This window comes from Nasonia vitripennis, assembly GCF_009193385.2.
Source record: "Nasonia vitripennis strain AsymCx chromosome 2 unlocalized genomic scaffold, Nvit_psr_1.1 chr2_random0002, whole genome shotgun sequence".
Classification (NCBI taxonomy): Eukaryota; Metazoa; Arthropoda; class Insecta; order Hymenoptera; family Pteromalidae; genus Nasonia; species Nasonia vitripennis.
Window position 1 is genome coordinate 2336382 of NW_022279608.1, and position 12071 is coordinate 2348452.

Consider the following 12071-nt stretch of genomic DNA (forward strand, 5'->3'; position numbering starts at 1 on the left):
AAAGCTCTTTTATTTTACTTTTAATTTAAAAATTTTTATTGAGTGCCTGTTTGTTAGTTAGCGATATATATTCTTATCAATTACGACTTTTTTGCTAACCAACAAACAACGATTTAGTGTAAACTTTTCAAACGAAAGTAGAACAAAAGAGTTTTAATTTAAGCCCTGAATTGTTAAGAGTGACTGCCTAGGTCGACAGTTGTAAGGATTTTAAAAAAGCAAAAACAGCGCAGGCTTTTCTTTGACCTAGTTATTTGAGTTTATTCGAAGATATGTTCATAAGTGAAAATGCTCATAACTTTTAACCCAAGTAGGCATTTTTAACTATCCAGGGCTTTAATTAAAGCTCTTTTATTCTTATTTCGTTCGAAAAGTTTATACTAAGTTCCTGCTTTTATTTAAGCCCTGGCTGGTTAAAATGACCGCTCCTGTGAGAAGTTATAAGCATTTCAATCGTAATAAAGTATTTTCTTTGAGGTTAGGGGCGTACAGCTCTTTCTAGGGTCGAAATTTAAAAAAGTGCTACACAGTAATCAAAAGTAGATAAAAAAGGCTAACTTATATGATTTTTTTTTAATTTTTAGGTCAGAAGGATTTTTGGGTACGGATCTGTCTCAGTTGACGTAGAATGTCCCACACACACACACACACATATATATATATATATATATATGTATATATATATGCATATATATATATATAGATATGTGTGTGTGTGTGTCTCAAAAATATTTAAAAAAAATTATTTCATTGCGTCTATTTTTTTTTAAATTGTTTTAACAGCTTCCAATCTACCTGCACCAAATGTTGAAAATGTTTTTTAGTAGGAATGTATATTTTTATCATATGTACCTGTCTATGCCATTAAATAGTTTTTTATTTATAAAATACATTAAGTTTTGTGGAAGAAATGCAAAAAAAAAAAATCAGGACGGACGGACGGACGGACAGACGGACATTTTTTAAGTTCTTTCACTGCTAAAAACTTATCGAAATTTGATATTTTTTTTCGGTAACTTGAATGATTTAAGTTCACAGAACATTTCTACCGTTAAATAGATCTATTTTTTTTTCTTTTTACGAGTTTTGGAGGGTTTTTACAAAATTGACCAAATATAAAATTTTAATATAGTGTAGATATGCTGTTGTGTCATGGTCAGCCTCCATTGGAGCTTGCAGTTCTTGCATCATCAACATCCCTTTTGCAAAATTTTACATAAGATTTTATGTGAGAACTCACCTGAGATCGCATCTAAAATTTTGTAATCGGGGTTCATAACGTATACTGCTGTTCTATTTAAATTTAGTGCTGTCTCTAAAGTAACATACTACAAAAATAAAAGCTTACATTAGATTTACAATAAGACAAAATTATATTTTATTAAATTTGTTTCTAAGAAAAATAATCAATAATGGTCTTAATTTACAGATACAATACATGTAGCAACATCTTCTGCCCAGGATAACTTAACTAACAACAATCATTGTTCTAATCGTGAAGAAGTTTTATCATGTAGTGTTCAGGTATTGTCATATAATCTTGAGTACTTATTTTTATAATAGTAATATTACAGAGTATTAGTATATAACTAATACCCCGAAAACCCCACAGAGGTGAGCAGTGTTACCTGAACGCAGGCCTAGGGTTTATACAGATGAAAAAAATAGTACATTGCGATACGTGTGACTTAAATGGTTCTTTTTTACACGGCGCAGTTAGCACCCGAGCGTAGCGAGGGCGCTAAGTGCCGTGCAAAACTGAACCATTTAAGTCAAGAGTATCGTATAAAATTTTATAGCACAAACTGCTAAAGTCCGCTTTAACTTGAAAAATAAATGTCAAACCTTTCTAAAAAAAAACATGATTATTGAAGGTTATTAGGACTATACACTACTTTAAGGGGACACACCTTAAATTGTCAAAAAATGAAAAATTTAATTTTTTGTTTATTTTTTTCCCAAATTGTTTAAAGAATGAATAAACTATTAAATATATTTAAGTATAATGTAAGAAACATAAAACCATGTTTATATGTGCCATATTATCAGGTATGACATTTCTTTGAAGGCCAAAATTCAGAACTTCCATTTTTCAGCTACTCCAGAAGGCCTTCGAAGAAATGTCATACCAGATAATATGGCACATATAAACATGGTTGTATTTTTTTACATTATACCTGAATATATTTAATAGTTTATTCATTATTTAAACAATTTGAGAAAAATATAAACAAAAAATTAAATTTTTCATTTTTTGACAATTTAAGGTGTATCCGTCTCCTTAATTTAAAGTCATTTCATGGGGCAGATCCTGAGAAAAACTTCAGAAACTGAAACAAGTCGTTTTTCTACGTGACGCGATAACTGGAGTAAAAAGGCAATAATCAAGTTCAAATTTTTGATTCAGTTAACATTATATAGTACCTTGATCCCTTTCTTTGGGCTGTGTATGAAACCAGTTAGTTTCAAAGATATTAGGCTTCTTTGTTTTTTCACCCTGTATACTCTATATAACTGAAAACTGCATTGCTTAGATTCTATTTAATGGATTTTAATCTATACCTGGGCTCGTTTTTTCTGTTTTTTTTTACCAATTTCTGAAAAACAAGATTTTCAGTTACGCATGTGCGTTTTTTTTCATGGTGATTTTTCGATTACTAGTGATTTTAGACGCGTTTCGCAAACCATCTTTGCAACCATTTACGTGCGATGTAATTGTGTGAGTGAGTGAGAGACGAAAAGTGCGAGCTAGTGTGTGTGATCTGGTTCCTTCTTGAGCCTTGAGACGCGCGCGAGTCATGGGAATATCTTTCATGTACAGGTATTTGCTTGTCGGAGTTGTCTTTGTCCATGGGTTATCTTAGTAATTTGTACGAGTCGTATTATCCCGAATCGCCCTCTCTCCTTACCGTTTTTCGGGGCTGCAGCTAGCCGAGCAAACCACATGCAAAAAACCTTCGCGCCGGAAAACAAAGAGTCACGAGACTCTGGCGTTCACGAGGAGCGCCTGGCGCCACCGGGTCATTTTCCAAGCCCCGGGCGAGGGATTGCACCATAACCGGGATAGCACGAAAACCCTAGTTACAAGTCATTAATTTAGAATTTGAGGGGAATGCTACAAAAGTGAATGAATAATGAGATCGTCTTGTTGTCGAATCAGTGAAAAAAGAATTTTCGTCTTTAGGTTTGCCTAAAGACAAGAATTCTTTTCGTCCTTCTTCATTATGGAGTAGAGTGTGATAATTTTTATTAGACTTCTTGCAACGTTCTTTGCTCTTCCAAGGAAGTTGATGAGTCCAAAGGTAGTTACCACAGATCTTTTGTTAGTTTTTACAAAATCCCATCTTTCTTGAATGGCGAGCTTGTTAAACGTGGGGCATTTCAACAACCGATGTTTTTAATGACATTTAAGACAAGTGGAAGAATTACAAGACGTCGAAGAAGAAGCCGAAGTCATCACCAAAGACAGAGCGCTCGTTTTCGAAGTTTTAATTCGAGATTGTGGAACAGTTTCCGCTCGCTTCCTAGTGTTTGTGCAAGTGTCAGATTCAAAATCTATTGATTACAGTTTGAAGATAGTACTTTGAATAAATGCAAGTTTGTCCATTTTCAATTTATCTTGCCATTTGTTCGATGTTGCAGGGGGCAGACACCGTTCTACGATTCGAACGACAAGCACGTCACTTGGCTTTATACCAAGACGATCCAAAATTTGAAGTTATTGACGAGTCTGATGAAGCAAAGAAGCAAAAGCATCTGCGGTTGCCTTGAAAAGTTTTGGAAGATCGAGAAGAGACTGCCAAGCTACTTCATTATGCCGAAAGCCATGTATGCGAACCTCAGCTAAAGCGACTAATCCAGTTCGTTCGGCCACACGAGACCAGCTACGAGGCAGACCATCTGTGCTCACGAGTGATCGCGATTACGCGGACAGAGTACTGCCAAATAAAGAGCACGAAACGGCGCGACGCCGCGTTTCTTTGAGCAACTCAAGAGGTCAGCCAAGTATGCAAGAGAGTTGTAAGAGCTTAGGAGAGGTGTCAAAGGAGGAGAGTAAACCGAGAGAAAGAAGTATTTCAAGAAAGAGATGGAGACAGAGAGGTCTGCTGAGCAGTGACAGCGAGTTTGAAGTTAACTAGATCCGCGAGTCTAACTTAGCGGACCTAACGTCATCTTAACGTCAAACAAGATCAGCTGACTTTCTCAAGGCTCTGAAGTTCTGGAAGCATTGGGAGCTTCAGTTCACGGGCGAGGGTGATCACGAGGAAGCGGAGGAGTTCTTGGACAGACTGTGTGAGTGTAGAGAAGGGTCAGAAGTACCAGATCGTGAGCTGCTAGCAGTATTGCCGTGCATTTTTAAGGTGCAGGCAAGCCGCTAGTATCGGACGAAGAGAAAGAGCCTGCGAACACTGTATTGTCGGAAGAATTTGGAGAAAGATCTGCGCAAGCAAACGCAGCATAGAGGGGAGAAGATCGCGGCGTTTGTCGCGAGTCTTCAATATCTTGCTTCGCGCTTTCGCAAACCTTCATCTGAACGCGAGTTGCTTGACATCGCGTATTGGAATCTCCTTCCGAAATATTGGAGAGCTATTGGCGATAAGAGCGTCATAAGCTGGAAGGAGTTAAAGAGGTACGGCCGATGCTGGGAACGGCTACAAGATTTGCATAGCCGTTAAGTGCCTCCGCTATAGGCGGAGAAGATGCGCGTCCCTGGTGCGGCGTACAAGTAGGAAGGAGGGACCTAGAATGCCGCTGCAGATGAGAGGACAGAGCAGGCAGGCCCTGATGATAAGATTCCTCCTGTCGAGGTTAAGGAGAGGACGGCCGAGAGAAAGAAAGCGTCGTCGAAGAGAGAGAAAGCTACTGTATGGCACGGCCTGGTGCATCTGACCGCTAATACCGTGGCTCGAGATGAGAAGCGAGGAGATAGTGCGTGCTCTACCTGCTGCAAAGTAGGACACCGGGCAGTTAATTGCCTAGAAATGATCTGCTGGTCAAGCGAAATGGACATTCACGAAGGGAATGCCAATTGCGACACTGTGCCTCCCAACACAGGTGCGCAACACCTAGAGCCTCGTATGCACTAGGATTTTCCTTTAACCGTAGAATTGGGCGCGACAGCCACGTTTGGGAAAACGGGAGAGGGAAAAAATTACTCACAATAGTTTGTAGTTTATTGCACTTGTATTTCGCCCGGCCCTTCCTTACAACGCGGTGGCTGTAGTGCCTTCCGCGCACAATTTAACCACGCAGGGTTTATGCTGTCACGCTTACACGCGAGCCGCGCTCGTGCAGCAGATGGCAGGCAACAGGCTCAGGTCCAGTGTGTTGATGGCTGGCCTTCTCTCTCTCTCTCTCTCTCTCTCTCTCTCTCTCTCTCTCTCTCTCTCTCTCTTTTTTTTCTCTCCCTCTCTGATGCGCGCTGGCTATGCCTCTAGCTTGTGGTAAGCTCGACCTGCTGTAACTGTGCAGCTAGGGTTTTTCGCTCGCGCTCTGTCTCTATCTCTTTCACGCACCTGCGCCTTCACGCACTGCGCTCTCTCTCTCTCTCTCTCTCTCTCTCTCTCTCACACACACACCTACACAAACGCCCCGTTACAACTGGAGCCCAACTGCGTACAGCGGCATTAAGAAATTGCAAAAAATATTTAAATAAACAAGAGTAGAATCACCGGTAAAAATTTAAAATTTTAAGCACAGCTAGCAACAACGCGCAAACATTTAGCGGGCAAGAGGACGCAGCGAGCGATCAATGCAGGCGTAAACAAACCGTGTTTGCGCCTGTGCCGCTCGCTTGCTGTGTCCTCTCACAGAACGTTTATACGATCAGTCTGCGAGCAATACTGACAAGCGTCGAGCAGCACAGCAGCCGCCTTGCACCCACTGAAAGGTGTACTCGAGGATGCTATCATGCGCGATCGACTCCAGAAGACATTGGACAGATCAGAAGTCGGCGAGGTCGAGAGCAGAGAACCTCCTAAACAACAAACGCCAGTAGAAGCAGTCAAACAACAAAAGGCTGAAACCATCACGGGTACAGATAGAAAAGAGTACGTCATGCCGCCAGGCTCAATGCATGGACTGCGGGAACAGATGCAAGGATCGCAGGCGGAGGCGAGAGCCTCCAGCACCCATATAAGCAGCGTGGCAGGCCATGCGCCGGTGAGAGTAACCTTTGCCAAGGACGCAAAGACAAGTACGCCCGCGACTCCAAGAAATGTATGGTCAGGTAGCAATATCAGAGGGGGACTCGCAAGAAGGTTAAGAAGGTTAGACGCCGCGACGACTCCGGAGAATAATAAAGAGAAATCAAGAGATATCGTTGGAATAGTACGCAAGTGGAACATGCGATTCGTAGGCACAAGCGCAGAACGAATCGGAAGAATTTTGAGCTAGCTTGAAGAGAATATGGCGAGCGCGCAGATGACAGATAAAGAAAAGCTGTTTTCCTTTCAAGAATATTGCTATAAGCTTCTGAACTGCAAGCCAAAGTTCGAAAGAGTTTATTTATTGAACTTATTGACTCTGGCATTGCTGTTTTTGTAGAATAACCTTTTCTTTAAACCGTGAAGTAATATGTTACATTTTAATTAACAACTAGTTGTTTATTTTTGTATTATCTATTATGAATACATTCATTAATATATCTGCCAATAGCACATTTGACGTTCAAAACGATTTTTTTAATCTATCTGGCGGCATTCATATTTGCGAGATTTAAATTTCGCGCTATGAAATTTGTTCGTGGTTTTCTCGCTCTTCCGGAACAAAGTACAAAATTTGAAAGACTCTATACTAGCGCTACGTCACAAACCTTGAAATCGACAAGCGACTTTGCCATTCAGTTTGAAACGTTCTTTCAGAATCCACTACCACCGAGTGTATATTAGTATTATAATGGAATTTTGCGAATTCTAGTAATTCATTCTACTCAATTCTTTTTGATGTAAAATTTTTTAAATATTCGCAAAGTGGATGATGTGTCCTTTCCAATGAGCCGTTTGATTAACGAAAGAAGGCCATAGTCTTTATTTTCGTAAATTTTAACCGTTTTGTGACTTGTTTTAGAAGTTTACTCGTGAAATTCGCCCCTTTATCTGCCAGTACTAGTTTAGGCGACCCAAAAATACATATTAATTTTTTTACTAACGAGTCAGCTACGGATTCCGCCGTTTGATCTGACATAGATGCTATAATTATAATTTGGTTAATGGATCTTGCATTGAAAGTATGTATTTATTATTATTTTTAGTAACATTAAACGGACCTACTACATCCATAGCAATTTTGTGAAATGTTTTTAATGGTGTACCCGTAATAATCATAGGTTGTTTCGTTTTTATTCTTTTAAGCCTATTTTTTGACATTCTACAGAGTCACGAAATCTTTTTTAAATATCTACTTTTAAATATTCCCAATAATATTTCTCCTTAATTCTATTATATGTTCTATTAATACCGAAATGTCCCCCCATCCTAGTAGCATGCAACATTTTAATATACATTTTTTATACACCGCAGTCGTGAACACCGAATCATTCTTGTAACGAAATCGCGTATATGTTCTTGTAAATTGTTAACCGCGTTAGTTAAAAATTCTACTTGTAAAGGCGAAGTATTTTTAACAAGATTCCAAATGCTATTGCTTAACTAATAAATATATTTTGTTATTGTTAAGAATATAAAAACAGACTCTTTTTTGCTCCTTTCCCCTATCCTGATCCTGGAACCGACTGACTATCCAGTCTCTTGGGGAATGTTAAACCGTTACATGGCGCTTGGACAGGGACCTGATTAAGAATATTTCGCCTGAAACTTTTTTTACGATAAATTGTACACAGAACATCGTCTCAAACTAAAACCGGGGATTTTTTTACGATGAGGGTTAGTTGGATTTACCGCTTCAACAAGGAGCAGAACCTGAACTGCGATGGTACCGTAGTAGAGCTTCGCCAACGACTAGTTTGATATGTCCGACAGAATCCACTGGATTTCGTCGGAAAAGCAGAAGATCCAACTGGGTATGACGAAGAAGCCGATTTGAAACAAGACCTAGAACTCGAACGCTACGAATTAATTCAACGAACACTTGAAGAGACCCGCAACGCTGGACGCTCATCCACCCCGACCGGAAATCCACCGGAAATACCACCAGGAGAAAACAAAGTTCTCGACCAGATACGCAAATTGAACTGTCACTTTGAGGGAAGAGACGTCTACTCTTTCGTAGAACGGGTCCGAGAACTACAGGCATCGTACGGATTTACCGATGAACAGCTGCTGCAAGGAGCCCCTGGGCTGCTGCGAGGAGAAGCCCTGCAATGGCGACGAAATTACGCCAGCGACTGTCAAACCTGGGAGGAGCTCGAAATCAGGTTAAGAAATTTTTATTTATCGAACGGAGAACGACGGAATCTAACAAGATAAGTCTCCGAAAGGATTCAAAAATCCAACGAGAACATAAGGTCTTACTGCAATGCATTGACGACTCTGATAAGAAGAATGGGAGGATATACGTTGATAGAGCAACTCGACAATATATATTACAATATGAAACCCGAGTTACAATTGCGGGTGAGCAGGGAAGAGATAACAGACGTTCCTCAGCTCATATAGCGCATCGAAGAATACGAAGATATCGGTGCCAAACTGCGCGAACAAGAACGAAAAACTGCCACCAATAGCGCCTCCATAAGTAAAACACCACCAACTATTATAACAGAGCCGAATGCTGTTGGCGTTGCAAACAACGCGGCCATTCCCGCGGCGACTGCAAAAATGTAGCACGGAAGTTCTGTCCCGTATGCGGAAAGGACGGCGTTCTCACAAGAGACTGTGATCCACGGATTCCCGGATCGTTCGGGAAACGCGCCAAGGGACGGCTCTACAGTAGCGGGAGACTGTCCCAAGACGGCTGAGACCTCGTAAACGTACAAATAAACCATGATGCGGTGCTGGCATTGGTTGACCCAGGGGCCGTGAGTTCGTTCATAACTCCAGAAACCGCCATGATCGGACAAAACAACGGTTGGCGGCATGGGAAGCAAGAGACGATCGCTACACTGGCAGACGGCTTAACCACAGAGCTGACAGACTATGTGGAAGGTAAGGCGACAACCCTCAGCGCTACCTTCAGGAACAAATTTATGTTCATGAAAGGGCTACGCCATGAGATGCTATTGGGGATGGACGCGTTACGCAAACTGAACATCATCAGGAAAACAGATCATAGCAGGAAAGGAATTACAACCCAACCGGTCCAATACCTCGGTACTCTCAGTCAGCGACGTCGGCATTCAGGAAATCTCGAAAGATCAACAGACACGAGTGGACGAACTCATCCAATACGAAAAAGAGCTCTTCGGAATTATACAGGGCCCCACACCGCTCATCGAATACACAATAAAGGTAACCGAATCAAATCCAGTCAAACAACGCTACTGGCCACGCAACCCCGCCATGCAACAAATAATCGACAAAGCTGTCGAAGAAATGTTACAGGAAGATGTGACTGAGCCATCCGACAGCGCTTGGAGCTCGCAAAGAAGAAGGATGGAAAGAGACGTTTCTGCATTAACTTCCAGGGCATCAACAAAATCAGCATCAAAGATGCACACCCGCTACCACAAGATCACGCTACACTAAACAAACTCCGGGGAGCAAAGTACCTAACCACGATCGACCTGAAAAATGGATACTGGCAAATACCGCTGTCAGAGGAAAGCAAGAAGTACACCGCTTTTACCGTTCCCGGAAGAGCCTTAATGCAATTTAAGGTTCTTCTATTCGGTTTACACATGCGGCTAATGAACGCAGTCATCACACTAGATTTAGAACCAAATGTGTTCTGTTACCTCGACGACATAGTCATTGTTACAGAGGACTTTGAACAGCACCTACAGCTGATTAGCGAAACCTTCCGCTGGTTACGGGACGCCAAGCTGAAGCCGAATTGGGCGAAAAGCCACTTTTGCAGAAAACAGCTGAAATACCTAGGTCATGTCGTCAACGTGGAGTGGCTATACACGGACCCAGAGAAAATAAGGGCAATCACCGATCTGCAACCGCCAAAGAACCTCAAGGAGTTACGCCGGTTTTCAGGATTAATAATAATTAATTAATCCACGAGTGGCAAAGAAAATGGCCTCCCTTAACAGGCTATTAAAGAAGAAAGTAAAATGGGAGTAGGGTCCCGAACAATAAGAAGCATTCGAAAGGCTCAAAGAAGACCTAGTGCAAGCCCTAGTCCTAGCGTGCCCAGATTTCGCCAAGACATTTGTGTTACAAACCGATGCTAGCAACGAATGATTAGGGGCAGTCCTAACTCAAGAATAGGAGGGAAGAGAACGGGTGATCGCCTATGCCAGCCGATCATTAAACCAGGCCGAACGGAACTACTCAGTAACAGAAAAAGAATGTCTCGCCATAAAATGGGGAATTTGGAAGTTCCGAGAATATCTCGAGGGCTATCATTTTGTTGTCCTGATAGACCACCAGTCTCTTAAATGGCTCGAGAAGATTGACAATCCGTCCGGTAGATTAACGCGATGGGCGATGGAATTAGCACAGTGGGATTACGAGGTCAATTACCGAAGAAGTAAGGATAACACCGTCGCAGATGCTCTATCCAGACAACCAGTAGCTGTATGCAACATCGATATCAAAACGAACTGCACATGGTACACAAAAAAATTGACTGCTGTCCTGCAGGATCTAAAGACCTATCCGGAGTACTGCATCAAGAATGGATCATTACACCGCCATATCCTACACACGTTGGATTTTATTGACACAGACGCGACCGAAGACTAGAAAATCTGCATACCCACCGAAAAACGAACCGAAGTTTTAACAGAATGCCATGACGATCTGACCGCAGGGCATTTGGGAGTGGCCAAAACGCTACAGCGACTGGCCCGGAGGTACTACTGGCCAGGTATTTTACAGGATAGAGCCAGGTACGTGCGTAGCTGCATAAATTGCCAAACTTACAAAGCTCAACAACAGACAAAAGCGGGTACCATGCACGAAACCGACATCGAACAGCATTGGGAGATGGTCTCGATTGATCTTGTCGTACCTCAACCACGGTCAAATAAAAGTAACATATGGCTATTGGTAATGCAGGACAGATTTACCAAGTGGGTGGAGCTAGCAGCACTTAAGAAAGCTGACAGCAGGACCTTAATCTGTCACGTAAAGGAAAAAGTTTTCCTCCGCCATGGTTGTCCAAACACGCTAGTCAGCGATAATGGTCGACAATTTGTCAGTAGAGAATTTGAAGAATTCCTGAAAGAAAACGGGATAAATCACCGAATAACCTCGCCGTATAGTCCGCAATGCAACCCGGTAGAACGGACCAACAGGGTGATAAAAACAATGATCGCCCAACATGTAGAGTTCGCCTATAATACCGCTAGCAGCACGGCCACCGGCTACACTCCGGCATATTTAAACACAGGAACAGAGTTTAGAACGGTTATATTTAATCTGCAGGACGGCAGAGGGCGCTACGTGAAACATATACACGTGAAAGACCTCAAGCCCTTCACCAACGCAGAACAGGAGCTATACTAGTACTAATACTATAATGCGCCAACGACGAAAAACTACAGTCAGTCGTCAAACCAACGCCAAGAAGGATGAAAAACCGGCTAGTCAGAAGCGCCCTCGTGAGAGCCACACCGATGTCGGTAGAGATATCGGTATATGGACAAGAATTTCTCACTATCATCGACACCGGAGCCCGAATCTCCACCCTGAGTCCAGAGGCAGCGGAATATTGTCTGGATCATGGGGCCGAAGCAATAACAGCAGAGTCAGCAATCGAACTTCGTTTCGCCAGCCATACCAGCAACATCATCCAAAAGACTTTACTAGTCCAAAAAAATTAAAGGGATTCGTAGTGACGAGTCCTTGGGCAGAAGTGGCAGAGCAACAACCATACTGGATCATTGGCATGAATGTCCTAGGGTCCATTCATGCTCGAATTTTTATAAGCCCAGCCAACCGGGAGAAAAAGAGTCATAGGCGAAAGCTCAACAGGCACCAGGCACAAATACTACGATGGCG

General features: G+C 42.1%; 1 protein-coding gene across 16 annotated transcripts in view; it reads left to right on the forward strand.

The window, feature by feature from the left end:
- Window positions 1-12071, forward strand: part of LOC100680429 (protein unc-79 homolog) — a 2400004-nt gene that overhangs the window by 1663012 nt on the left and 724921 nt on the right. For all 16 annotated transcript variants that reach the window (XR_004345182.1, XR_004345183.1, XR_004345184.1 and 13 more), the window contains one exon: window positions 1430-1524. Coding sequence is in view for 13 of the 16 variants with exons in the window: in XM_031923950.1 (XP_031779810.1) it covers window positions 1430-1524 (95 nt within the window). In the remaining 3 variants the exon portion in view is untranslated. The remainder of the gene's footprint in view (window positions 1-1429; window positions 1525-12071) is intronic.